The 25,874-nt window shown below is 42.7% G+C and overlaps 1 protein-coding gene across 2 annotated transcripts; it reads right to left on the reverse strand.

Annotated features, from left to right (window-relative positions):
• senp6a (SUMO specific peptidase 6a) lies at positions 1–24,252 on the reverse strand. Of its 2 annotated transcripts, XM_018674658.2 has the most exons (23): positions 24,093–24,252; positions 18,790–18,883; positions 17,520–17,583; positions 13,407–13,513; positions 12,626–12,778; positions 10,240–10,310; positions 9,370–9,464; positions 7,921–8,311; positions 6,868–7,106; positions 6,497–6,637; positions 5,837–5,870; positions 4,434–4,622; positions 4,137–4,330; positions 3,616–3,821; positions 3,317–3,433; positions 3,091–3,213; positions 2,918–3,010; positions 2,437–2,783; positions 1,865–1,953; positions 1,684–1,772; positions 1,285–1,353; positions 926–1,076; positions 1–431 (listed from the first exon to the last, which is right to left on the reverse strand). In XM_018674658.2, the coding sequence occupies exons 1-23, from the start codon at positions 24,121–24,123 to the stop codon at positions 195–197; spliced, it is 3,324 nt and encodes a 1,107-aa protein (XP_018530174.1). In that variant the 5' UTR covers positions 24,124–24,252; the 3' UTR covers positions 1–194. The 2 variants fall into 2 exon arrangements, with proteins under 2 accessions (XP_018530174.1, XP_050927607.1); XM_051071650.1 differs by lacking the exon at positions 18,790–18,883 and having other exon boundaries at positions 24,093–24,243.
• Positions 24,253–25,874: the final 1,622 nt, after the last annotated feature.

Below are 25,874 nucleotides of genomic sequence, written 5' to 3' on the forward strand. Positions count from 1 at the left end.
CATATTTACAGTTCATGTTTTATTCAGTACAAATTTAAAGGTGTGTTTGATGTCTGTGGTTAATGGAGGGAGTTAAGGATCGTTTCAGACACGTCGAAGTGAAACCAGCAGCGTACAATCAGGTTCATCCCCCACCTCACCTCACCTCACCCCGGGGTGAGTGGGAGGAGGAGGAGGAGGAGGGTGGGGTAGTTTCAGGGGCTGATGGGTAGGCTTGGCGGCCGGCCCTTCGACCCAGAAGTCTCTTCGATCTCGGGCTCCTCAGGAGAGCCGGGCGGAGCCTCGACCTGCTCGGACTCCTCCTTGTCCAGTTCTTGCTGAGCCTGAATCTTCAGGATCAGCTCCTTGATCTCCTCACGCTTCGTCTTCATCCGCTGCTGAGGAAACCAATCCGACAGGTTCACCGGCAGATGAAAACTGGGAATCGGATTCTGTGTGAAAAGATAAAAGAAAACGATTATTTCATTTTGTAACTTGGATGATATGAAACTTCAAAAGATTCAAATGAAAACTTTTCTTTACTTTTCTTACGGCCATGAAAATACTAAAACCACGAGCACTGTGTGTATGGCAGCCTGACACAGAGCTCCACTGTTTCCAAAACCTCTTCAACTGTTGTAGTCTCACACACACCACAAATACTCTGAGAAGACTGAATGAAGTTCATCTTTACACATTTATCATTACTCTTCCCAACAGTGCTGGTGATCAACAAAAGCTTAACTCAGTTTATTCACCTGGAAATGACGACATTTCAACACTGTGACTGAAAGTTTGCAAACCACTGAACTAAGAGAATAACAAAGGAAGAAGAAAATAAAATGAATTAAATCACAACTTTTTAGTTGCAGCTGCAAATTTCAGCCCATAAAACATAAACTCACTCAACACGAATAAAATGACCTTAAAAAGTTCCTTCTCTCACCTCGAAGAAGCTCTCCACATACTGCAGGACGTAAACTCCACAGTCGCTGAAGTTATCCTGCTGAGGCACACGTGGGCTGGAGCCCCTCATCACGTCCTTCCCGAAACTCCGCTGAGTCCCTTTACGCACCTCCCACTCCACCTCCAGGTACCTAAAACAAACACACACTTCAGCACTGTTGGTTTAAGGAGGAGAAAACTTCTAACACTCCCCTCCAAGAGTTTAACTTTAATCGTCTAAAAAAAGTAGGTCATGCTTCAGGCACAAAACTATCAATTTCCCTTCATGTTCTCCACAGCAAACACTAATTTACACATGTTCCTCTGCAGGTCAGTGCAGGTGCAGCAGCAGGAACTCACTCTCTCAGAGTCTTCACCACAGTCGACCTGGCCGGACCACGCAGGGAGTCCATGATTAAAATACAAGGCCTGAACAGAGACAGAGGAGTGAACGTTTACAAGTTGATTCAGATACAAAGTGGAGCTGCAGAGGATGGCCTGAGTCAGCCTTTTACAAAGAGTTTAAAGGGAAAATCTAAAAACAAATCGATGGACTGAGCAGAAAAACATTCCTTTAGTGAAATAACTAGAAAATATGTATCTGTGCATCATGAAAAAGATAAATAAATGTCAAATCTGATGTAAACAGAGGTGAGAAGACACTCTCATGCCGACAAACTCCAACCAACTGCAACAAATCAACATAAACAGAGCAGCGCTGCCTCCTGTTGGTGAAAAGCCAGAAGTGCATCCACTCACTGTCGGCACAGGTTGTGTTTGGAGGCCAAGACCGAGGCGTCGGAGCCGAGTGTGTCGTCAGCCAGAGTCCCGTCCTCGCTGCACTCGTCCTGAACACACAGGATTCAAATCATGCTCAGTTTCTAACTGATGAGTTCGCTCTGACTGAACGGACAGATTCAGAGACAGACAGGTCGAGTACCTGACAGGAGCTTTGGTCATCAGAGAAGGTGTAGGTGTCGTCCTCTCCTTTTCTTGAACTGTAACAAACACTGATTCTGTGCAACTCGCCTGAAATTCACAAACAAAAAACAACATTAATCTTCCACACAGAAAAAACTATGAATGTGTTCTTTGCTGTTCTATGTTTATCAGAGTCTCAGGGGATTAAACGCCACATTTTTTCAGACATAATTCTTCTTGGATCTGGATTAAAGACCAACACCAGACTGTTTCTGAGCTGAGGCTGTGAAAGTGACTCTCCTCAGATGAGCAGTGTGAGGAAAAAGACCGAGGCAGAAATTCAGATTTTCTGTCGATGACTGTAAAATCTGAAAAACCTGCTTCACCCAAACAACTGCAGCACAGAAACTCACGTTAACACATGAAGACCTGTAAATATGTGCAGGTTAAGATTTGATGCTTTTCTTTGTCGTATTTGACTGGTTGATGTGCTTTGCTCTGGACACATCTCTGTCAGTATTCAGAATCCACATCCAGCTCTAAACTGAGAAGCCCTGCGTACACGTCACCAAATGTCAGACGGTGACTCACTTGTGTACTGTTGTTCACCATTGGCCTGGCTGTTGCCGGACTTTGTGGGAGTACAGGAAGACTCCTGTACCCCATCTGTGAAGGCAGAGTTCTCCTTGGCGGGGTCAGCGTCGGGCTGACTGTCTCCAGAGCCCTCAGGGGCGCCGGGGGACGGCTGGTCCGAGGAGCTGTCCAGGCCGTCTCTGTCCGGGGACAGAGGACGACAGTGGTCCGGGATGTTCTCCTCTGATGTTGGATCCGCAGCAGCCGAGGCGGAGGCCGGAATCGAGCCGCGGTACAGCGGGTTCTGCTCGTACACCGGACCCTCGAGGCCCGGGAAGCAGATGACCGCCAGGTACCAGTGAGCTCTGCCAAGACAAGAGTTTCATCCAGTTACAGGGCTGAAGTTAGAGGATATTCAGTGCCTGACTTCCTCTGGTTCAATTCAATCACAGCTTTCCAACAGAAATCTAACAACATGTTTGTCAAACTGAAGACTCACGACTCGTTGATGGGAACAAAAATGAAGTCCTTCTGGAACAGATCCACGTGTCGAGTCCACGTCTTTACCCTGTTGTGCTTCCTTTTCTGGATTCTGGGAAACAAACACAGCGATGCACTGAGCAGAGACTGTGACTTTAAAGACATCGTCTGTTGATGCTGCTGGGTACTCACGGCAGGTTCGTCGTGTCTGGAGCGTTCCTCCGCTCTCTCTGGTTCAGCCTCTTGTAAAAGAAGGAGCTGAACACGTGGATTCTTTGTGCATCTTCTTTTTTCAATTTCTCTAAAACTAAATATCTGAAAAACAACAGAAGGATGTTTTCATCTCATCGTGTGGAAGCTCGTTTCTCTTTTATTGAGTGATGTGAAGAAATCAGCGACAAACGACCAGAACACTTACTTTAAATAAAAGTCTATGATAACGTCGTTAAGGAATTCTCCATCATTAAGGCAGTGGAGGTCTTCATTAGTAACTGATATGCCACATTTGGCTGGAGGAGGAGGATACACCATTAATCTGGAAAACAAACATGGAGGATTAACTAACAGGAAGCACCAGCGTATTTTAATCATTTCATTCAACTGATGCGTTCAAAGCAGCTTCAGGAAGTTTCAGATCTACAGTTAGAGAACCTCTTCTACTTCTTAGGTCAATAAACACCCACTCAGTGTTTCAGACGACACAGCAGAGTCACTCACTTGATGATTGGTCCGGAGAAGGTGGGCTGGAGGTCGGTCATGTCCTCGTCTTCATCTTCAAAGTAGGTGCTGGTCTGCTGGCGGGTGGCCATCCGTGTACGTACGGGCATCGTGGCGGCCGTCACCGGGGCGACCTGCGTGACCTGAGTGACCTTGCTGACCGGGGACACCTGGGTGATTTTGGGAGGAGTTTGTATTGGCTTCACCTGCAGAGAGAGACAGGTGTGTTCCTAATGAAACCCCACAGGACTGCTGGGTTGGTTAAATGAGACAGGAGGCTAGAAAAACACTCAGCTGCACTTTTCCACATAAATACAGTTACATTTCAAACAACTTTAATGAGTGAAATTCAAATAAAAATTAAGCCTCAATCTCCATAACAAACTTCCTGTAACTATGGTATGAGGGTTTTCTCTCCCTAAATCTTGTCTCCTCAGGCGCTGAGGTTGCTCCGACCAGTTTGCTGCTTTTCTCTGTTTTCTATCATTATGAGAAGATGTCTCCGTGGTTTTCACACCCACCTTCTCCTCCTTCTGCTTCGTCGCCTTGTTGTAGTTGACCAGGCGGATGTTGGCCTCTTCGAACGGCAGCTTGGCGGGGAAGTTGCTGAGGCTGTTGGTCCTGCCGATCTCACCCAGGATGTCCTCCAGGATCATCTGCTCCTTCATTGCCAGGCCGTTCTCGAAGATCAGGACGATGTACTTCTCATCTGACTCTGGCGACACAGACGAGGAGGCGCAGATCGCTTGTTAAGCTTTTACTTTGTTTGCTTTGATTATCCTCGAGATAGTTTTTTTTTTTTTTAATGTGTTACTCACGGTCCCCGGTGCAGTCGTACCACTGCCCTCCCTTCTCCTTGGACATGTTGAGCTGTGCGCGCAGGCGGGTGCACTCGGTTGGAGTCGTCTGGAAGAACAAGACGGGAAGCTTCCGGACGCTGCACCACTCACAGCTGATCAGCTCCGACGCACGAAGACAAACCTTCTCTACGCTGTTGCACTCAGGACCTGACGACAAACACACAACAGGTCTGAGGTCAGTCACATTTTAAAACATACTGAGGATGCTGGTGGCTCAGATACCGAAACCTGGGCCTTATGTTCCCATGTGTTTGGGATGGATTGATAAAGACAAAAATCTTTTTATTAAAGAGGAAGATCCTTTTAGAAACATCACTATATATCACTACCAAACTCCATAGAGAAAAACAGGAATTTAACCAGGAGCTGCTGGAATACCACTGCCTCCATCTGTTAGAGTGTTTGTGTTACTGTGACAGTGGAAGAAGTAATCAGATACTTTACATGAGCAAAAGTACCACACAGTAACACAGTCACACTGACAGATGGAGGCAGTGGTATTCCAGCAGCTCCTGGTTAAATCCCTGTTTTTATCAATGGAGTCTGGTAGAGATATATAGAGATGTTTGTGGTTAAACTAAAAGGATCTTCCTCTTTAATAAAAAGCTCTGTCTCTGTAGGAATCCTATCATCATGCTGTCAGACTCTGAGAAGAACAATCTGAGTCTGTCAGAGACAAAACAAGAACTTTAGTGGACGGACTTTGGACAAATGCATCATTAGTTTACATTGTAGAAGCTGTTGTAAACTTACTACATGTTTTGTTTTGAACTATTTTTCCTGAACAAATTACAAAAACATAAAAATATGATGTAAAAGCAAAATAAAACTCGAACACAGACACTACTATAATTTGATTCCACCACATAAAGTGTCTGTATGTTCACAGTAGGATGCATTGAAGTGATCATCTGAGGATTCTCTGACTAACAACAGATTAATGAAGTTTTATTGTGTCTCTGCAGATGAATGCAGTCATGCAGAAGGATGTTTTCATGCCCTACTGAAGACCAAGCATGTTTAGAAATGGTATGTAACCCCAAATATTTGATTTTTCTTCCAGTAATGATTAAATGTAAACAAAAAGACCACAAAAACCCTCCATATGAATCAATTAGGTTTAAATGACATGTTTAGGAGTCATGTGTTTATATTTCTAGCTGGTATTTCAGTGTTTTCTACCACAAATGTGTACATGACTAATCTCTGCTGACCAGCACCAACAGAAAACTGCACAGCTTTGTGTTTTCTGAAACAGCAGACAGCGGCAGTGACTGCGGTGCCATCACAGTCCACTGATGTCTGATCCAGCAGCTCAGCACAGTGTTTTATTTACTGAATTCATTACTGCTGGTTCATACCTTCAGTTTCCAGCTGGATGTGGTCGATGGAAAACTGAAAAGAGAAAAGAACAAAACAAGCACTTATTTATTTTTTAGCTCCATTCCCCCTTTTCCTTTCAAAGTCTCATAAATTTATTTTCAGGATTTAAAGATTTTGGTTGATATTCTCTTTAATGTATCTCTACAGCAAATCCTCAGCAAACACTGGATGAGGTTTTTATTCACCTCAGTTTAAGATAAATTCAGAGCTTTAACATCATTATCAGAAACGAGCCTGTAGCTTCAACATTTCTGAATCATACATTTTAGATTTGATCACTTAACATTAGGAACAGTCCTGTTTATCAGGTTAATGAGCTCTTTGCTGATAATAAAAACAGTTTCACATTAAAAGCCGTCTGGCAGTTCAGAGAACATAATCCTCTCCCTTCCCTGCAAGGCTTCTGCTAAAAACAGTGAGTGCAGTGGTAAATAAATATATTACGCTGACTTTACCACTTTCCCAGTATTAATCTGAGCAGAGAAATATGTTTGAGAATGTATGGTGCACAGCACTGGATATTTTCCATACTCTGACACAGAAAATCATGGAAGTCTTAAAAGTGATCCAGGAATCAGAGCAGGAGTCGGTGCTGAGACAAAAGCTGCATTTCAGAATAAAAGTAATAAAGTACTCACGACCACAGGTTTCGTCACCATCCTGCGTAGAGTTCCTACTCTTACGCTCCGACACTCCAGTATGATGCTGTCACACTTGTTGGACATGAATTTGGGTTTCTTTGTCCTCGGTGAAAACTGCTCAGGAGGCTGATTTCCAAACTACACGATAAAGAAAATCAATAAAATCCAGTTTATTCACAGGGAAACGCAGAAAATGACTCTCCTCTTTTGTGGCTCAGTGGTGATGGATGAATGAGTCAGAGTTTCCATTACCAGGGAGCTCAGACACTAAAACTACATCAAGCATCACATAATTCATTTCTTAGCTTTGATTAGAAGAAAACACATAAAGGGGGCGTCTGTGTGGAGGAGAGTTAACCGACTCCCACCTGATCTTTCATCCGAGCTCTCCGCGGTATCGTGATCTTCATGTTGACGTCTTCGAAGAACTCAGTATTGATCTCCTCCTGCTCTCCGGCGCTCTTCACCGCCGCCTCCACTCTGCCTCCGGAGGGCGCCGGTGAGGAGTGCGCCGAGTCCGCGGGTCGAGGCGAAACGCTGTCCAGTCTGTTGACGCTTCCTGTGCTGGCGTTGTCGGCCTCCTCCTCGTCGTCGCTGGACAGGACGACTGAAGAGGGAACATGAGGGAACTTAGCAGAGGTTTGCACTACGACTGAAGTCTCGGCCTTTAGTTTTTACCTCGATCAGGGAGCTCTGATTTAGTTCAGTTATTTCTTACTTACCCACTTTACTTAGGAGTAATTACACCTGCTATTAGTCCTTAAAAATGGCAAATAAAAAGCCTTCAGACAGGCAGAGTGTCTGATCAGGAGACGGCAGGTTGTCCAAACAGCCTCACAGCTCAGTCTCTGCTCTGACTGTGACGTTTGAATCATTTATCTGAACACAGGAGCTCACACTGCTCCACCCTCTGCGCTTTAGACTGGAAACTGAGGAGACATTGGACTTAAATGATACAGGAACTTAGTCAACTACTGTATTTCAGATGTGTGGTTCTGCTGTGGGAAAGTTTCTGAACCATTACAGGACATTTTTAAATCATGAAAAACAACAAGTTTAACGATATTTTCAGCCTCTTAAAAGAAAAACGTTCACACCCTTCGGTCTGGCTCTTGATGCCGGACTGAAGCCATCAGAGTCGAACAGCTGAAAACATGATGACAGCGTTTAACAGTCCAGAACATCCTGAACCAAAATCCAGTTCATCTCCACCGGTCCTCAAAAACTGGTGCCAGGAGCCAAAGACCAGACAAACACCCACTTCAGATCTGCACGAACGCTGCTGCAGATCTGTCACCATCTCTCTCTGGTATATTCACACATTAAAAACTGACAGTTCAGTGCTGATTTAACTGGTTGTTGTTGAGGTTAACAGACAAATCAACATCGATATCAAATCAGCTTTCTCCTTCTTGACTTACTGGGGTCGTTGAGCTCGTGCTGCTGGGCCGCCGTCGTCCTCTTCCCTTTGGGGGGGTTCCTGGCTCCGCAGTAGCTCGACGTCCCGGCTAACAGCGGGGTCCTGCCGTTGCTCTGAGGCAGCAGGGTTCCTCTGGTGATCCGTATCGGCAGGGTCGTCTCCCCGCGGGGCGCCCTCATGGTCGTGGCCGGTTTGTAGAAGTTCTGCTGCAGGCTGGTCGGTCCGGCAGGGGGTTGGGATCTGATGGGGGGTCGCGGGGTCGGGGACGACAGCGTGGCCTGCTGACAGGCCAGCAGCGCCGGGCTGTTCCCACAGTTCTGACACTTGCTGCTGTCCTCGCTCGGCTTGTTGCACTTCGCGCACACGGACTCATAGATGGTCGGCCGGAGAGGCTGGTAAAGAAAAACGTGGGGTTTTAGCAGCAGAGAACAAACCAATATTCACCCTCTTCTTGTTCTGTTTTCTTTCTCTTTCTATTTGATCGTCTCATCTACGTTCATTTATCTGTGGAAGAAGCGGCAGTAACGACCCCTTTTCTGTAACAGTGCTTTTCATTCACACTGTCTCTGCTTCTAAAGGTCAGTGGCTGATCACAGCACGTTCTGTCCCAGAGAACAGCTGAATATGAAGCACTACAGTACAACAGGCCCTGGATTAAAAAGCTCTGATACACAGCACAGTGGGCTGTGTGTGTGTCTGTAGCAGCAGCTGCAGTGTCGGAGGTGTGCTGGAGAGGATGTGATGAGAGAGGATGATAGACAGGCAGAGCACTCGTACAAAAACAGCATGGAAACAAGTCTGCAGCCAGAGAGAGGAACATGGAGACCGGAGGCAGCTCAGTCATCTCTCAGTGGATGACGTCTCAGTCCTGATGTTTATAATCATAATCCCTCTGAGGTCAGGGTCCCATCCTTGACCTTTGATTGTTATGTGCAGTAGATTATAAACTTATTCTGAAATCTCTGTTTCTCAGGCTCTTAGAAAGTTTAACTGACTCGTACTGTATTTGAAGCCAGCATTTCTACAGCTGTATCCCTGTGGATTTATTACAGCTCTTTCCTTTTATTGGAATAATTTGCTGGTGCACATAAAACCTGCATCATCTTTAGGATTATTCAAAACTCGCCTTTATTCTAATTTGAAATTGTGAATTCATGTCATGTTGATTGTGTTGTTGTTTTTCTTTCTTTCTTGTTTCGACTCTGAAAATCTGTTCAAATTTTCCACAAAGTAAGAAGCTGCAGGTTCGCTTCCAAAACTAACTGTGGTGTTGGGTGGCTGCGATGACAAACTATTGTCTTGGCAGCCAGACAGCGTCGAGCTGGAGCAAATCTAAACACAAAAATCTCCCCGGCAGCAGACGAGAACTCCCTCAGGAGGAAGTTGGAGCAGTCTTTTGACACTTCATGATTTCTGGGTAATGAAGTCCTAACCTCAGGGTTTGTCTTACCTCTGTTGCTTTGACCTGCGAAGGAAAACTACAGCAGCCCTCCAACGGTTTCCTCTTCTGCTGGACGCGACGTTTGATGTTCAGGGACTCCTCCTCTGAAAGGTTAAACCAACAATCACTGATAGTTATTTATCTTTGGTTGTTTTCATGCAGTTGATCTAAACAGCATGTAGGGATCAGACTGCTTGGCTATCACAGCTAACAGAAGGTTTTCAGAGTCCAGGGTGTACTGATCCTTAAATATGAAGACAAGGTTTCACACTATCGGACAGTTTCTCCTGGAAAACATTCCTCGTGTTGCTCTTGGTTGTGACCATGAAACAGACAGAAATAGCAGAGTAATGAATAAAAAAGGCTTCAAGTGAAAAGGCTGATGACAGAAACTGCTGTGGGAACAGTCTCGCTCCGAGGTCACCTTTATTTCTCCTTCTCTTTTTATTTTTTGTTCGCTCTCATACTTGGGGAGTTGTTTTGGTTACAGAGACTTTATTAGCCGGCCGGGCGAGCATTTCATAAGCTCTGCTCCTTCAGCCAGGAGCTTTGAGGATTAAAGTGGGAGGCCTGAGATCTCCTCCTCCTCCTCCTCCTCCTCCTCCTCCTCCTCCTCTGGCAGGAGCAGGGAGGAGGCTGGGCCCAGATCTGCAGCTCTGCAGACACTGCTGGCTGTCACCCTCATCACTACATACACAACCTGCTCACACACACACACACACACACACACACACACACGATCCAGTCCTCTCCTCCCAGCAGGAGGAACACAGTGTACCTATCAAATTTCAACAGCAGCCGTCCTCCTGTAATCACTACCATCTCCTGCTCCTCACAAACAGAGTGTGTGATGTGTTGGGTGTGATGGGTGGAGAGTACCTGGGATCTCTGGACAGGTGAGGACGATGCTGTCCACTTCTACAGCCTGCTGTGTGGTGGAGAAATCATTTCTGCAGGAGGAGAAACATACAACGTGTTCAGTGGAGGAAACATGTTGCACACACACATCCAGCAGAGAGAGGAACCACGTTTGTGCCACACTGGCAGCCAGGTGATGCTAGAACTCTTCAATGACTTTCAAGGTTTCAAATCATGTATATATGATGTATATATAGATGTATATATTGCTATACACTAAGTGGCCTTTTAAATGATTTCTAGTTCAGATTTAAGGTAAAAAACAACAACATCTCTGTGACGTCTGATTCAGATCAAACTGCATCTTTTTCCAAATCAAACTTTCAAGGATTTTAGGGTGTTTGGAAACTCTGAAGGTCTGAACACCGGGAAAAAACACACACAACAAACACAGTCACAACTGGCTGGGGTCCTCTCAGTACGACGATGATATTTATGATCGATTAGTTGATTTTAAGTCATCAGTACTCGTAGACAAACTCGCGTGTCACAGTCGGCTGTTGTTGTGAGATGCTGCGAACAGGGTCTGTGATGTAAACAAACATATCTGGGCCAGAGATCACTGGGTGGATGCAAGGTGACAGAAATAACCTGCACTGAACTACTGGTATTTCAACACAGCATGAAAAAGTAGAGCTGAGGCCTGATAATTATCAGCCAGAGTAGAGTGATGAGTTCAAGGCCTGCCTGAAAAAGTCCGGAGTCAGACTGTTTTAGTCATATTTAAATGTTAGAAGTGGTCTTTTTAAACATTTTTTTCTGGATTGTGAAAGAGGAAAAACAGATTTTCATTGTAATGTGCAACTTTAATACGCCTTTGAATGAATCTTTAACCTCGAACAATCAAGAGTAATAATGATGAAGCAGTTATGGAGCAGTTCAGTTCCTGTAACTGAGCGTGTAGACCTGCAGGTTTTTAAGTGTTGTTCTGTTGCTGTGGAGAGATCTGACACTGATGCTGAAAAACTGGCTTTGGAAGATCTATTTGTTCTGGTCTGTTGTAAGAACATGATACAATATCTTGTGACGGTAAAATTGAATTTATACCTCAGAGCTCTCAGGGACAAAAGGTAACAGAGGTAACAAAAAAAAAATAAAAAAAATATCTGGGTTTGTCCATTAGTTGTTTCTCAAAGACATAATGAAAATGTTTTATTTGGAGAAGAAGTTGAATGCTCTTTTGTTAAATTCCCATAAACCTTTGGCACAGGATGAATATCTCTTTAAAAGAATTCAGGTAACCGAGGACAAGTGGACATCCATTTTAATTAAACTAACTTTATCTTAAAGCTAGAACATCAACAACCTGTAAAATACTGGAACAAAGTGTCGACCATATTTGCCTCAGGCCTTTATTAATTCCTCCTGTTCCCCAGTTAAGCTGTGTTTCCCTTTTCAACCCACTCACAGTCTGACAATATCGATTTAAATAACATTTTTAATTAGCCTGAAAAACGTCAGGTTTGGGCCGAGGCTTTAAAAATCTGAAGGATGTGACTCTACATCTACACAGACAGAAACACACTGCGAACTCTATAAAGGTTAAGTATCTGTAATAGAAGTTAAGCACCCGGTTCTACTGACACTCTACTCATATACTGTAGGAGGTTGTGTTTGGTCACAGTCATGCCTGAGCTGATCTTACACAAAAGGCAACACAGGAAATGGAAATCAAACACTGACAAAGAACCACAGTGTAACAACAGAGATTCTGCTGACGCACAAACAAAACCTGAAGCAAATGAAAATGTTCTGAGGACATGAAAAGAGGCGTGAAATGAGATCCAGGCCGTTAACAGATCCTCGGTGTGTGAGGCAGCTGGATCAAAGTCTTACCTTTCCTTCAAATCAAGGCTGCTTGAAGATAAAAATCAAAGAGGGAAACATCTCACTAACTCATCAACTCATGTGTCGTAATTCATTTTTCACAGCCTGAAGTTCAATTAAGTTTACACCAAACCTCAGCAGCAGACTCGTCTGTCCAGAGGAGCAAAGTAATGAACCAGGGTTCGTCTTAGGATTTAAATCACTTTCATCTAAATCTAAGAAAATCTCCTACAATCGGATTCAGGAAAACACAGCCAGGCAGCTTCCACTTGTTTTACACCTTCAATAATTTCCAACACAATAAAAACAACACGACTAAAGGCCAGTTTATGTTCAGAGCCTGCACCATAGTCTACGCAACTGAATATTTATACCATGCCACTTCATGTATGTTAAACACTGGTGAATGAAAGTGAGCAGATCATGTTGAAGTTGTTGAAGTCACCCATATATGTAGTTGTAAAAATGAGACCATGATAATCCTGAATCCTTTTCTTTTCTCAGCAGGACGGGTTCCTACCTTTGGACAGGTTTCCTTATTGCAGAGGGCATCTGTGCGTGGTGAAAATGTCGTCCTTGTAAAACGATTCCTTGTGAAGGCGCGGGGCTGATGATGAAGTAGTTGGTTCTGTTGGGCATGGGGGAGGACGTTGCTACTGCGAGGGGGACCTCACTGCAGGAGAGGGAGAGAACGGAAAGTCAAACTCAACAATATGAAATAAATGTACAGCATGTCACTATGTAGAGTCTGTGTCAGCCGCTGCTGAGCATCAGTCAAAGTTAAGGCAGTAAAGGAAAGTGCTCTTTGTAGTGTAGATGCAAATATATGTAAATGCAGGAAACAGTATTTAATAGTTTCAGAAAATCCTGAATTCAATCCAGAATTAGCATCACTGTATTTACTGTAATAAACAACAGGGTATTTAAATGGCAGCTGTTACAAGTGTTGTCAATGATGAGTAAATAAAATTAGATTGATGATGTATCTCTGTGAAAGCCTGACAGTGAAACTAAGATTAGAGGAGGTGTAAAACCTCATTTCAGAATTTTCTGGGATCATGTTAGAAAATCCTGTAAATCTGATGTGAATCTGATGGAAAGAGTAGATTTATTCTAAGTCTATTATGTGGAGGCAGTAGCAGCTCAGCTGGGGGTGAAACATGATTCTTCTCACAAAAATATGCCTTTGTGAACAAACAGTAGAAAAGCAGTCACTTTTTCCATCTGAAATCACCAGAGTTTTTATTTCCAAACCACCTGAAAATAACCTTGTTCTGGACGTTTCAGAGTTTAAACTGTACCTGAGCCTTTTGGATCCCAGCTTGTTCAGAGGCCGCATGTGATTATTTGACCGGTTTTCATACGTTCTCAAGGGATCAGAGGAGGTGAAGTGCCGAAGGGTGGGAGACTGGAGAGACGACACACGTGTTAATGAAACAAAAAGGAGGGAGGAGGAGATAAACCTTAAAGCTGATGAGCCAAAACATTATGACCACGTCTGCCTCGTGTGCTGTCGGTCCAAAACAGCTCCGACACACAGAGGCTCAGATCAGACCTCAGAAGGCACCCGGCCCCTTCAGCTTATTAAAAGTGCCTATATAAAAAAAGAAAAGCTTCATTCTACAGCTACTGTTTTCTACCTGTTGATACAACATATGGGGAAAGTGCAGACAGCTGTTTTTGTTTTTTTGTCCTGAGCTTAAAAGCAGCTGTTGATTTCCAGACTGGAACTGCTCTGAGAGAACTGCTCCAGTCTGAGCCAAGTAAATATTTATTCATCTTTCATTTAATTCTACACACACACACACACACAGAGTACTGTACAAAGGTTTCAGGCACTTGAGATGTTTAGATGGTTAGCAATCATGCAAAACCACCAGAAGTAGGGACAGATCGATTATCAGCACAGATATTCAACTTTTTTTTTTTAATCCGACAGGATAAGAGTCTCTGTCTGCAGTCACTAGTCTGTCTCCAGCATTGTCCCACCCACAGCTCCATCTGATTGGTTACACACAGAGCCACTGCACAGGTAACAGCCAATCAGCAGTGAAAGTTGATAGGAAAACTTTTGGGAGCTTTCTGCACTTTTTGTTTTTGTTTGAACTTAAAACAAAGATAAGTGAAAGATAAAATAACATTTCAGTTATATTGAAATTTTGGAAAACTTTATTTACTGTAGAAAACTTTAGGGAGCTATTTATTTGTTGAAGTTTTCATTTAACTTTCTAAGACATGCTGCTGAGCCTGGGAGCTCCCTGCACTTTTTGTTAGAATTTTAAAACAAAGATGTCTATCGTCTAAGATAAAAAAAAACCTTTAACATATTGCAAAGCTTTTTTTTTTAAATTTTCGCCCTCGTCATGTCCTGTAAATGTGATCAACAGGCCTTTAGCTTCATGTAGTCGACCTTTCAGTTGTTTCTTTCCCACAATAAAGATCTAAGTTCACTCCATCTGTGGTTTCGTCTTTATATTATAAAGACAATACGATTCAGAGTTTGAAACCGGTACAATGTGGAACCCTAGTTTAGAGTGGTATTGTTTATTTGTGTTTTATTTTTTCCAACAAAAGAAATCATATACATTTACATCTATTAAGTGAAATGAAGCAAAGTGTGTAAAGTAAGAACAGATAGATGCAAGAAAATGAAGGTTTTTTTAAAATATTTTTTTATATTATTTTTTAGTTTTTCTTTGTTTTGTTGTTTTTGCGATCCCTCTCTTCACCCCTGAAGGAGATGTAATTGAATTATTTTTTTCATAGCAGACTTTTTGGCTGGAAAATAACAGGTGAACCTCTGGGGAACACCAGCGCATTTCCTGCAATGTCAAATTAGACCCAAGAGTCCACCACGAGCATGCAACTTGGCGTCGGCAGCAAGGAAAAATTCCCTGAGCAGAACCGGGCTCATGGTGGGGCCATCTGCCTTGGCCGGGCCTCACGTCTGCCATGATTAAGATCGATTTCCTTACAGTGGGTGAGGGAGGGGGAGGCAGCTTATTCACTGCTGGTGGATGCAGGCACCGCTGGCCTCTTCCACCTTTGTGGTTTCCACAAGCCCAGGAAGTGGCGGAATCTCTTGAAGGTTGATTTCCTGAGGGTTGTTTCAGTCTCTTCTGCTTGGGGTAGGTTATTCTCGTGTTCCTCAGGCTGCTCCTGCCCTTCCTCCACCTGGAGCTCCGTGGAGGGCTGAACAGGTACCTGAGCTCTCAGGTTCTCAATCTCTGTGCAGAGAGCGTCCTGCTCATCCTTCATCTTTTGGTCCAGGGTCTTCAGTTCTTCTTTAAGACCCATTATTGTCGCTTGCTTTTGCTGAAGCTCAGCTGCGAACTTCGTCTCGATGTTCTGTAGTTCGTATGTGAGGTCTATCATTGCCTGTTTCTCCAGTTGGAGATCAGCGGCAAACCTGGTTCGGCTGATCCTCAGCTCATAGTTAAGAGCCAGGTTTTTCTGCTTCTCCAAGAGGAGCTCCGACCTCAGCTTGTCTTGTTTCTGTGTGTCTTCGCTGTTCTCTTTCTCTGTTTTGAGCTCAGCGGCGAGCTTTTCCAGGCTGAACTTAAGTTGGTTCTGGACAACTTCGTGGTTCTCTTTCTCACATTATCAGGAGGAGGATAAAGCTGGAAACTGGACTCATCTGACCACAGAATCTTCTTCCAGTTCCTGGCTGTCCAGTTCTTGTGTGCTTGGGCCCAACAATGCCGGGCTAACCTCTGGTTCTCATTGATCAGGGGCTTCTTGACAGCCTTGTAGGACCTTAAGCCATGATCTAAAAGTCGGCCACGTACAGTGTGGGTGGAACACTGGACACCAGTTTGGTTTGACCACTGCTGCTGAAGCTCCTGTGATGTCATTTGGCGGTTTTCCCTGCACATGCGGATCAGGATGTGGTCATTTCTTGCTGAAGAAACCCTTGGACACTCCAGATCTTGGTTTGTCTTCCAAGCTGTTGGTTCGTCTGTATTTCTGCAGAGTGTATCCAACTGCTGGAGGACTGCATCTGCACTTCCTGGCTATCTGGCAGCAGCTGTACCCTTCCTGGCTGAGAATCTGTATATTCAGGCGTTTCCTGCGTTAGGTTCCTTGTTTTAGCCATTTTTGTCTCTGACGAACTTTCAAATGTGCTGGCTTTATATAGACACGGAGCACGGCAACAAAAAAGCATGACCTTCATTAGTGGATCACTGGTACCAAAATGGAACGAATCAATTTTAAGTTTTTAATATCTTTTTTAGAGACATAGAGACCGGAGACATAGTCTGAGGAGACTTCGATGAGGTCTGTGTTTATTGATTACTGTATAGCTGGTTAATCCCTGCATCAATTACCTGCCACTTTTCTGGGTTCAGATCACATTAAGAGTTTAGCACATGTCCACTCAGATGGACAGCGTGAGTTTTACTAATCAGTATCGGTATATTTTGCACAGGCAGCAATTACTGATTTTTTTTTTTATTCTATTATTTAAGTTGATATGCATTAACATTTGAAGACAGGCTCATTTTAATGTCTGTTTGCTGCAGGAGTTAAATTTACTTCCTCCAAGACTGTTTTTTATTATTGGGGAACAAGGGCCGATAAACCAAAGCATATTAGCATCCTCAGTTAGCATGTTACCATAACGTTTAGTAACGTCAAAGCTTATTTTGTTAGCATGCTAACACATTCATGACGTACCTGATTGTTAACCTCATCATCCAATGTGTTCATTTTAGCAAGTTGGTCATTAACACGTTGGAATGCCACTGTTAGCATGTTAGCATGCTATTGTAGCATTAACCTTGAAGTGGAGCTGAGAGTATTTCTAAATAAAGTCATTCGTTTTTGAGGTATAACTGTCACAAACTGATGTTTTAGGGGGAAAACTTGAGCTCTTCAGTAAAAAGTTAGCAGAAGTCGTCCTGTGGAGAACAGAAATGTCTGCACCAAGTGTCACTGGAATTCATTCAATAGTTGTCAACACGTTTCACTTTGGACCAAAGTGGAGGACTGACATCATGTTATCTGTTCAGCAAAACATCAAAAGCATCAGAATTCCCTGTAGTTTCATCTGTTTTTTCCCTCTGTCATAAATCAAATCTGGTGAAAATGTTAGCCACTGCGGAACAATCACAGACCAACACCTTGCACCCACACATTTATCCCAGAACAACAACAACAGCAGCAGCAGCAGGAGCAGCCCTTGAAAATGACTCCCGTGGCGCCCCAGCAGTGTTAGTTCATGGAGCACTGGGGTCCTTTGGGTGCCATCGCTCTGCAGTACCAGGCGCCAGCCAGACTTTGGCATCGCCGACCCCGTCTGCAAGGCTGATCAGAGAGCTCCACGGCCCCACAGGGAGTCACCGATACCAGGGGTGAGAGTCAGGAAATGAGAGGGAGAAAGGAGAGAGAGGAGTTCAGGGAGAGATGTTTACCTTTTTCTCCTCGGGGGAGGTCGGCTGCTGCCTGTCCATCTCCTCCATGCTCACCACGCTCGCACTGACAGGAAGAGAAAACAGTGTGATAAGAATCACACATTCACTCTGTGTTAACACATTTTCACCTGTTTTACACTGTTTAATATGTCTGTGTGTTTATGTCAGTGAGGTAAATTAATGAGCTGAAAATGATTAGTCGATTAATTGATCAATTAGGAGCAACTATTTTAATATTTGTTTAATCTTTTGAGCCAATGTTCAAACTAAAATGTCAAAAATGTGCTTGATCCTGCTCCTCCAATAAGAGGATTTTGAGTTTTACATCAGTACAAACTGGACATGTCTGGGCTCTGGACTTTTGTGTCGGACAAAATAATCATTTAAAGATGTTAGGTTGCACTCTGAGAAACTGTAGCAAACGTTTACACATTGAAAAATATATTAATATGCATTTAGTGTACCCTCTACAGACTGAACGTTATATGTCAACACAGCGAGTAGCGAGTAGCAGTCCAAAAAATAGTCACAAGACAAAATGTTATTGCCAGAACTCTTGTGGCCATTTATCTGTCACCATTTTTCACGGATGTAGTTATGTAGCTGGTTCACTATACAGGAAGATGACATCCATATACTTGACCTGCCTGTAAAGCTCTGTGAACAGTGAACACAACACCAACCTTATGTGAATCAAATCTGAGATGTGGGTGAAGATACAGAGGTCTGGAACCAGGGGTGGAAACTCTTTTGGACCTTTAATCTCTAAACTTATAATAATAAACAATCAAAGATATTTCCTAAGAAAAAATGCTGCTCACAGCTTCTTAAATTCTGTGTTTCATATCCTTCTAAATTTCAGATAAAGAAAAGAATGATGACTTGCAGCCTTTCTTCCTTTACATGAAGATTAAAGAAATATTTCACTGCAGGTTTAACTAACTTTCTGCATGTGTGATGTGATGGAACCTTTTCAGGCCTGATGATCAATATTCACTATCAGCCGACACGTGGGTCCAGCCCAGGCACATTCCAGTTTGCACAACAGAATAGAGCATTTACATGCAGACAGTGTTTTATGTGAGTGCACAGCTCTGTACTGCTGCACTAAAAGGCCAGTGGGTATATCATCAGAGACGGGAATAGCCTGCTCATCAGCAGAGGTGTCACTGGGGTCTCTTCCTGCATGTGGAGGGAGAGCTGTGTGGTGGAGAAGTGATGCAGTGCAGCGCTGGTGGTGCTGAAAATCGAGGGCCGGAGAAGTGCTTACTCATGTCTCCTTTCCTCTTCACTGTCATCAGAAAGAGAAAAGCTCCAGTTGTGCTTGTACCCTCCATCTCGCCTGGTCTCTGATCTATCCAGGGCTTGAATTGAATAATAAACCAGACTCACATCAGTGCAGGGAGACAAGACCAAGACACAGGCATCAGCTGAAATGACCATTTGGACGAAGCCACATTTCAGGGCTGATCATTTCAACTAGATGTTATGAAAAAACCTGCAATAATTAGCAAAGAGGAACTGTGGGTTCCTTGCTAATTTTGCAAATATTCAACTGTAAAAGCATCATGCTGCAAAGAACACAGGTACACTCATGTCACTGCAGGAAGGTTTGATCAAAAGACACATTTTATATTCAATTTTTTCAGACTTAATTACTTCACTGATTCTTTCAGTTCACACTCATGGTCAAAGCATGTGTGGTGGATAATGCCAATTTAACTCTGTAAATTAAGAAAATGAGAGCATCAAATAATAGAACTGGTGACATGAGAGTAGGTACAACAGCACTGTACATGTGTAAAATCATCAACACCTGAAACACCTGCGCTCAAATCAGCCTCAGTATTCAAACTTTAGCCGACATTAAAGATCTGTGTAAGACTCCTGGAGTTCAAACAGATAACATGTGTTTGTGGTGGGGCAAAAAAAAAAACCCTTTCATTGAGAGTGTTAGTGGAGGATGTAGATTGAAGCAAATAAATAAATAATCATCCAAAAAGTAATTTTTGATACACAACAATGATTCAATCCTGACGTTTCGATGCCAACATGTCATTCTACAGCACAGTTTCATGTAATTAGTCAATATTAATTCATTCATTTCTCAAGCAAAAATACCAAATATTTTCTGTTTCAAACATCTCAAATGTGAAGATTAAAAGCCTTTTTATCCTGTATGTGAGCATACAGGATAAAAAGGCTTGATTGGTCAGCTCAGGCTGCTTGGGTTTCCTCCTGTAAAGTTTCTGAGATTACTGAGAGTTCAACAAACACTCACTTATCTTCTCCTTTTCAGTAACAAACACCTAAAGAACGTCATCCTTACTGCAGAGCTTCTGTGTCTCTACAATCACCTCTCTCTGTCAAACAATGTCAACACAGCAGCTGCAGGGAAGAAGTCTCCTTTACAAGGTAAAGTATCAGCTCATGTAACTCCAGTTATATCTGTACATACACAGCTCACTGTTCGTCTAAATATCACAAAGTTAAAGCCTGATCAGGTATGATACACCTGTCTATAGTTGTGGTCAGGTGAAATCTGACCCTGAGGTATAAATCAATACCTGTCTGACCTCACCTGTGTGAAGCAGGCGTCCTGTTAACATCTACAAACCAGCTTTAAGTTCCACCTATTACCCACAGGGCTGCTGGGTAACTGCAACAACAAGGTATTTTACTGTCCTTACAAAGTTAACTTAGACTTTGTTCACTAGTTTTATGGTTTTGTCTGAAAGGCTGAGAATCGTATTAGGTTTTTATGTTTGTGTATGAATCTTTCAGTTTCAGTGTTTCCTCTATAGAAGAGCTAAATCTTGTAGATTTGTTACAGTCCAATAAGAGTTTTTTGCATCTTTCCTTTTATTTATTCCTCTCAAGAGTCTGCATGGAAATTAAGTTCAAAGTGAAGGTTGATTAAAGCCTGATGGTGCATTCATGTGCAGCTGTATTGGAATAATAACTGCCCTTAATTGCTGGGTAATAAAGAATCTGAATATTATCTCAGTATATTTTTGTTCAATGCTGAAAAATAATAACCTCAGTCATTCTGCCAGGAAAGTATAAAGCAGAATGTCACTGTTTGTCTTAATAAGTCAATCAAACGGAGAGAATAAAGTTCATCTTCTTCCACCAGCTGATTGTGAAGACATATGGAGGGACCCCCCCCTCCTGATAGTGTAAACAAACCTCACTACAACCACAGGAGCACAGGAAAACTGTAAAGTGTGAGATGAAGGCTGATTCAGAGTGTAGAGAGGGGGCGTTAAACAATCAGATTATTTGGACTTTTTCAGCTTCTAGAGACAGTTAAGTTTTTCACAACAGAGCTCTGCCACTGAGAGGTGCAGTAAAATCTAAAGTCAGAAGGAAAGCTGATATTTCAACAAACCAGCTCAGCAACCAACAACTAAAATTATCCACCATGTTGTTCCTCTGCTGGATGTCAGTTACTGTTTTGCCACAACAACACCATGGCTTCCTATTTCCTCCCAGAATCAACTGAAATGTGTAAACATCAAAACATCTGTCAATAACACAATTTCCTTCATTAAAGCAGGGAAACAAACCGTCCTGTGACTCTGCCTCAGTAAAACATCACTGTCCTGCTGCTGCTGTAATCTCCAAACTGAACCCACTGACCTCACAAACTTCACCTCTATAATAACACTAATGCATGTTATCCATCTGGCTTCCAGCCCAGCAGGTTACTTAAACCAACATCCAGTTCCTTGTTACTTCATACATACGTGTGGCTGAAGTACCAGCTTTAAAAGCTGTGTCCTTTTCTTTCCCCCAAAACCAAATTCTGGGCTTCTAGGCCCATTTTCCTCCTGGCCTCATGCATAATGCTCCTGCCTTCCCTGTGCAGCTGCAGTGGTGGATTAACAGACGCTGAGGAGATGGAGCCTAGGACATTTAGGGGAAAAGCTGCCCCCTTTTTAGTGAATTATCCATTTCAGGGGGCTTTTAAATGACAAGAACAATAATCTTCAAAAGTTTAAAGTCATATACTAGATTATGATGCCAGAGCTCTTCCGCCTCAGTTGGTTCAGTCATCAAGTTCAATCCTGCACAAACCTAAATGAGCCTGTTCTTATCTCGTCCTGTTAATACACACAGTCAGTCCCACACTCTGCTAAGTTCATGTTTTGCTCCATTTTCCAGCTTCATAAATCACAACAAATGCCCTGATAATGTTTGTGAGGAGACGTTTAGATTCCTACTGAGCTTTGGTACACTCGTTTATTTTGTCTGTGGAGGGTATAACAGAGGATTTCCTGCAGGACAAATCCATGATAGGGCATCTCTGACGACAGCTACGACCACACAGACGCGATTTATCCCAACGGGCTGAAAGCGAGTGAGAACTCCCTGCACCCAACCCTCGGAGGAAATGCAACTCATCTATCTATTACACATCCAGTTAATCCATCAAGAACACATGATTCCTAACACAGGGGGTTCGTTTCGCCAAATCTGCAACATGAGATAATTTACTATCCTGTTAACGCTGACATTTTTCAGGACGTTGTCTTGGTTTAGTTTGTAAGATTCGACCAAAGAACCGAAACACCTCCAGTTCGAGCCTGGATGAGAAGTCTGCCTCCTCCCACTGTTGCTGTCTAATAAAGGCATTAAAGGCCCTAATACATGTGTTTTGTCAATTAAAACAAACTAGAAACCCACATGTGAGCATGCAAAAGCCCTGCACGATGACCATTAGGCAAATGTGACCATCTGCATGTCGTTTGTGTGAAACCACAACAAGTGAGTCCTCAGTGATACCTCACTGTGGCCTGGCAGGGCTCCTCTTAAAGGAGGCTGGATGCTGAACCTCAAATGTGACCATCAAGTCATCGAATGTCTGCTCACATTAATAATCTTGTTTACTTCACACTAATCCCAAAATCTAAATCTAATTTTTGTCGGTTTTAGACAATTACATTTAGGCACATTCCTGTTGGCTGCTCGTGTTCAGACAACAATTGAGAGCATTTAAGAATTGTTGACTTTGGTTTCTTTTGTTAAAGGACAATGCTGGAATTCTTCCATATTCTCCTTATTGTCAACAAACCCCCTGAAAAGACCCAAACCAACAAGCACACTAAACACTCTCTGCCCTCCCTGCTCTGTCTGTGGCTCTCAGCACTGAGCTCATCTTACTTACAATCTCTTTCATTACAAATGGAAACATACAGTGTAGATTGAATGTTTGCTTTGGATTCAGTGGTTCCCTAAACCAGCTGGACACTGTAGTTTTTAACAAACAGGAGGAAACAGAGTTGAGAATGACAGATTTTGGTTGAGAGCTATTTTCAGCAGCAGATTAATCCACATTTGGTGCTGTAATAAGTTCTTACATATTAATACCTCAGTGAAGTTCATGGGATTAGCTGACAATGAGGAAAACACAGAGAAGCATTTCAACGTTTCGGCTCTAAAAAATGATTTTATTTCTCAAAGTAAGGTAGCGATGCAACTATTGATTATCTTTTATTATTGATTAATCTTCTGCTTATTTATTTTTTGATTGATTGATGAATCCATTAGTCTATGAAACATAAACTGTCAAACATTTCAACGATACAGAGATACAGTATGTGACAAAGAAAAGCAGCAAATCTTCACTGCTGAGAGGCTGAAATCTGAAAAACTTCACAATTTCTAAAATTATTTTTAACACATGTATTTAAGTCTAATTTGTGAGGAGATGTTGGATTGTTTATTTAACACCTGATGTGTTTTTTTTTTTTACTTTTCTGTCAGGTATATTGTTAAAGCCTGGCTTGACACTACTGTGTTTTTAATGCTGTTTTCATTTTATATATAAATATATTTAGATATGTATGGTCTGAATTGTAAATGTGAACTGATGAACCATCATCACTACTGACACTGACAGCACCAAACAGTGGGAACATAACTGTTTACTAGTTTTATCATTAATATTAAACAGTAGCCAGCTAATATTTGAAGCTAGCGTGTTAGCAGGCTAGTTTGGGGAGTTCAGGAGCAGCCTGGGTGTCAGGACAAACACTGGATGTTTTAATGTTTGTTATTAAATAGTTAGTGTGTCTGTCTGTGTTGTATAAACGTTGTGTGGGGGCTAACAGCCTCGCAGAGACAGGAAGGCCTGTCTCCGCTGTCGCTACATCCAGCTCCCACATTGCAGACCCAGCTACCTTAAAGCTAACGTCGCTAGCTCAGGCTTGCAAGCCCACAGTCTGTTTAAAAATCCACCGGACCAGACCGAACCGGACCTCCCCCGCAGCGACCACCACTGTTCCGTCTCCCCCCCTGGACCCAGACATGTGGCACTGTCACCGGCCTGGCGGGGCTGAATTTACCCCCGGCTGGCTGAGGATGAGCTGTGCAATAACAGCGAGGCTAGCGTTAGCCACTTAGCAGAACGGTGCACTCGCTCCGGATCCACACATATTTTGGACCGATTATGTGCAGACAGCGGCGGTGCCACGATCTGCCTCCGCGAGCAGGAATCCGGGGGCTGTGTGTGCGGGTAAAACGGCTGCTGGGCGGCCGGGAGCAGCGGAGCGGAGTGTCACAGCTTACCTTCAAAGAAAAAGCTTCTGTTGTGGGCCATGTTTATTCCATGATCCTGCTCAGATGATAGTGTCGCTCACAGAGACAGCAGGTCGGCGGTGAGTAGCTGCGGACTGCTGCTCCGACCATCGGAGGAAAGTCGGCGGGAGAAATCCACCTCACTACCGGAAGTCTCCGGGGTGACGCTTCAAAATAAAAGTAGGTGAACACGCTGCACACGTTTTGTAGCAGTAAAATAGATGTTGTGTTGCTGGTAATTACTGAGGGTGCAGAATAATTACTGGAGTGCACATTTGAATGTTTTATTACTAAAACGACACCTGACCTTCACTCTAAATCAGAATGTATTTTAATGGTGTTTTGATCTGTTATCATAAGGTACTTTATGTTGTAGTTCTTTCACTTACATAAAATCTGAATATGTCTTCTACTGAAAGTCACACAGTAACACAGACACACTGACAGATGGAGGCAGTGGTATTCCAGCAGCTCCTGGTTAAATCCCTGTTTTTGTCAATGGAGTCTGGTAGAGATATATAGAGATGTTTGTGGTTAAACTGAAAGGATCTTCCTCTTTAATAAAAAGCTCTGTCTCTGTAGGAATCCTATCATCATGCTGTCAGACACTGAGAAGAACAATCTGAGTCTGTCAGAGACAAAACAAGGTTTAGGTTTACACCCATAAGGTAAACCTCACACATTAAACATTATCAAAACACTCTAACTGTGATCACGCTGACAAATTTCAGTTTAGTGGCCCTTAAATTAATTTATAGCAATCTGTGAATAATTCACCTCGGTCCTATCAAGAGAAATGAAACTAAACAACAAGGAAAACTAATTAAAAAGGGGGATGGATGAATACAAGAAAAAGTCTCCAAGTCTAATCACACTCACTTTTATTTTGAAGGTAATTTCAGGAAGTATAATGTTTACATTTTCTCAGACTTGATAGCCCATTGCTCTACAGAGGCACAACCCTGGAGTTTTAACTGTATATGTCAACTTTTTACTGTGACAAAGACCCACGGTCAGGTCGGTTTAAAGGGATTTTCTCACAGTTGTTTTGATTCCGACAGAAACAACAGAAACATATAAAATGACGCTGCAGGAGATTTAAGATATAAAGCTGCAAGAAGTAAAACAAACAGAAATAATGTCACAACTGATGATTCTGAGATTCTGACAGGAAAAGAAATATTACAAGAGATTAAAGAAAACAACACACGCTGAAACAAAAAATCACATCATCTAAATGTGCGTTTTAAAATCCCCAAACCATCAGAAATGCGCAGGTTATTCTCCTTAAACATCTCAAGTTACATGAAGAGATGATGATATGAGCTAGGTGGCGATGTTCCTCACTGAAATGAGATGAATAATTATCCTCAGCACCATGATGTCACTGCTCACAGATCAGTACTGCTCTGCAGTTTGTTCTGACTCTGCTGCACACAGGAGTTCTTTTATCCTCCTGACAGAGCTGTAGATATGAACAGTATATTATATACTGATATAAGCATTCAATTATTTGGACCAATGTTAAATATAAATATATAAAGCTAATCAGCTGGTTACAAAAAGTTGTTTTTTTTTAACCTCCAATAAGTTGATATAATGAAATATGTGTGATAAAATGTTTTGTCTCTTAATTTGTCATCAATCATCATTCATCAGTTCCCTGTTTTCAACAAGCAGCACTTTAACACTGTCTCCAAATGTTCCTCATGTATAAATGATAATAAGTTGGTTGCAGGGCTCCATATTCTGTTATTTCTATTATCTGTTCAT

Source organism: Lates calcarifer, linkage group LG7_1 (assembly GCF_001640805.2).
Source record: "Lates calcarifer isolate ASB-BC8 linkage group LG7_1, TLL_Latcal_v3, whole genome shotgun sequence".
NCBI lineage: Eukaryota > Metazoa > Chordata > Actinopteri > Centropomidae > Lates > Lates calcarifer.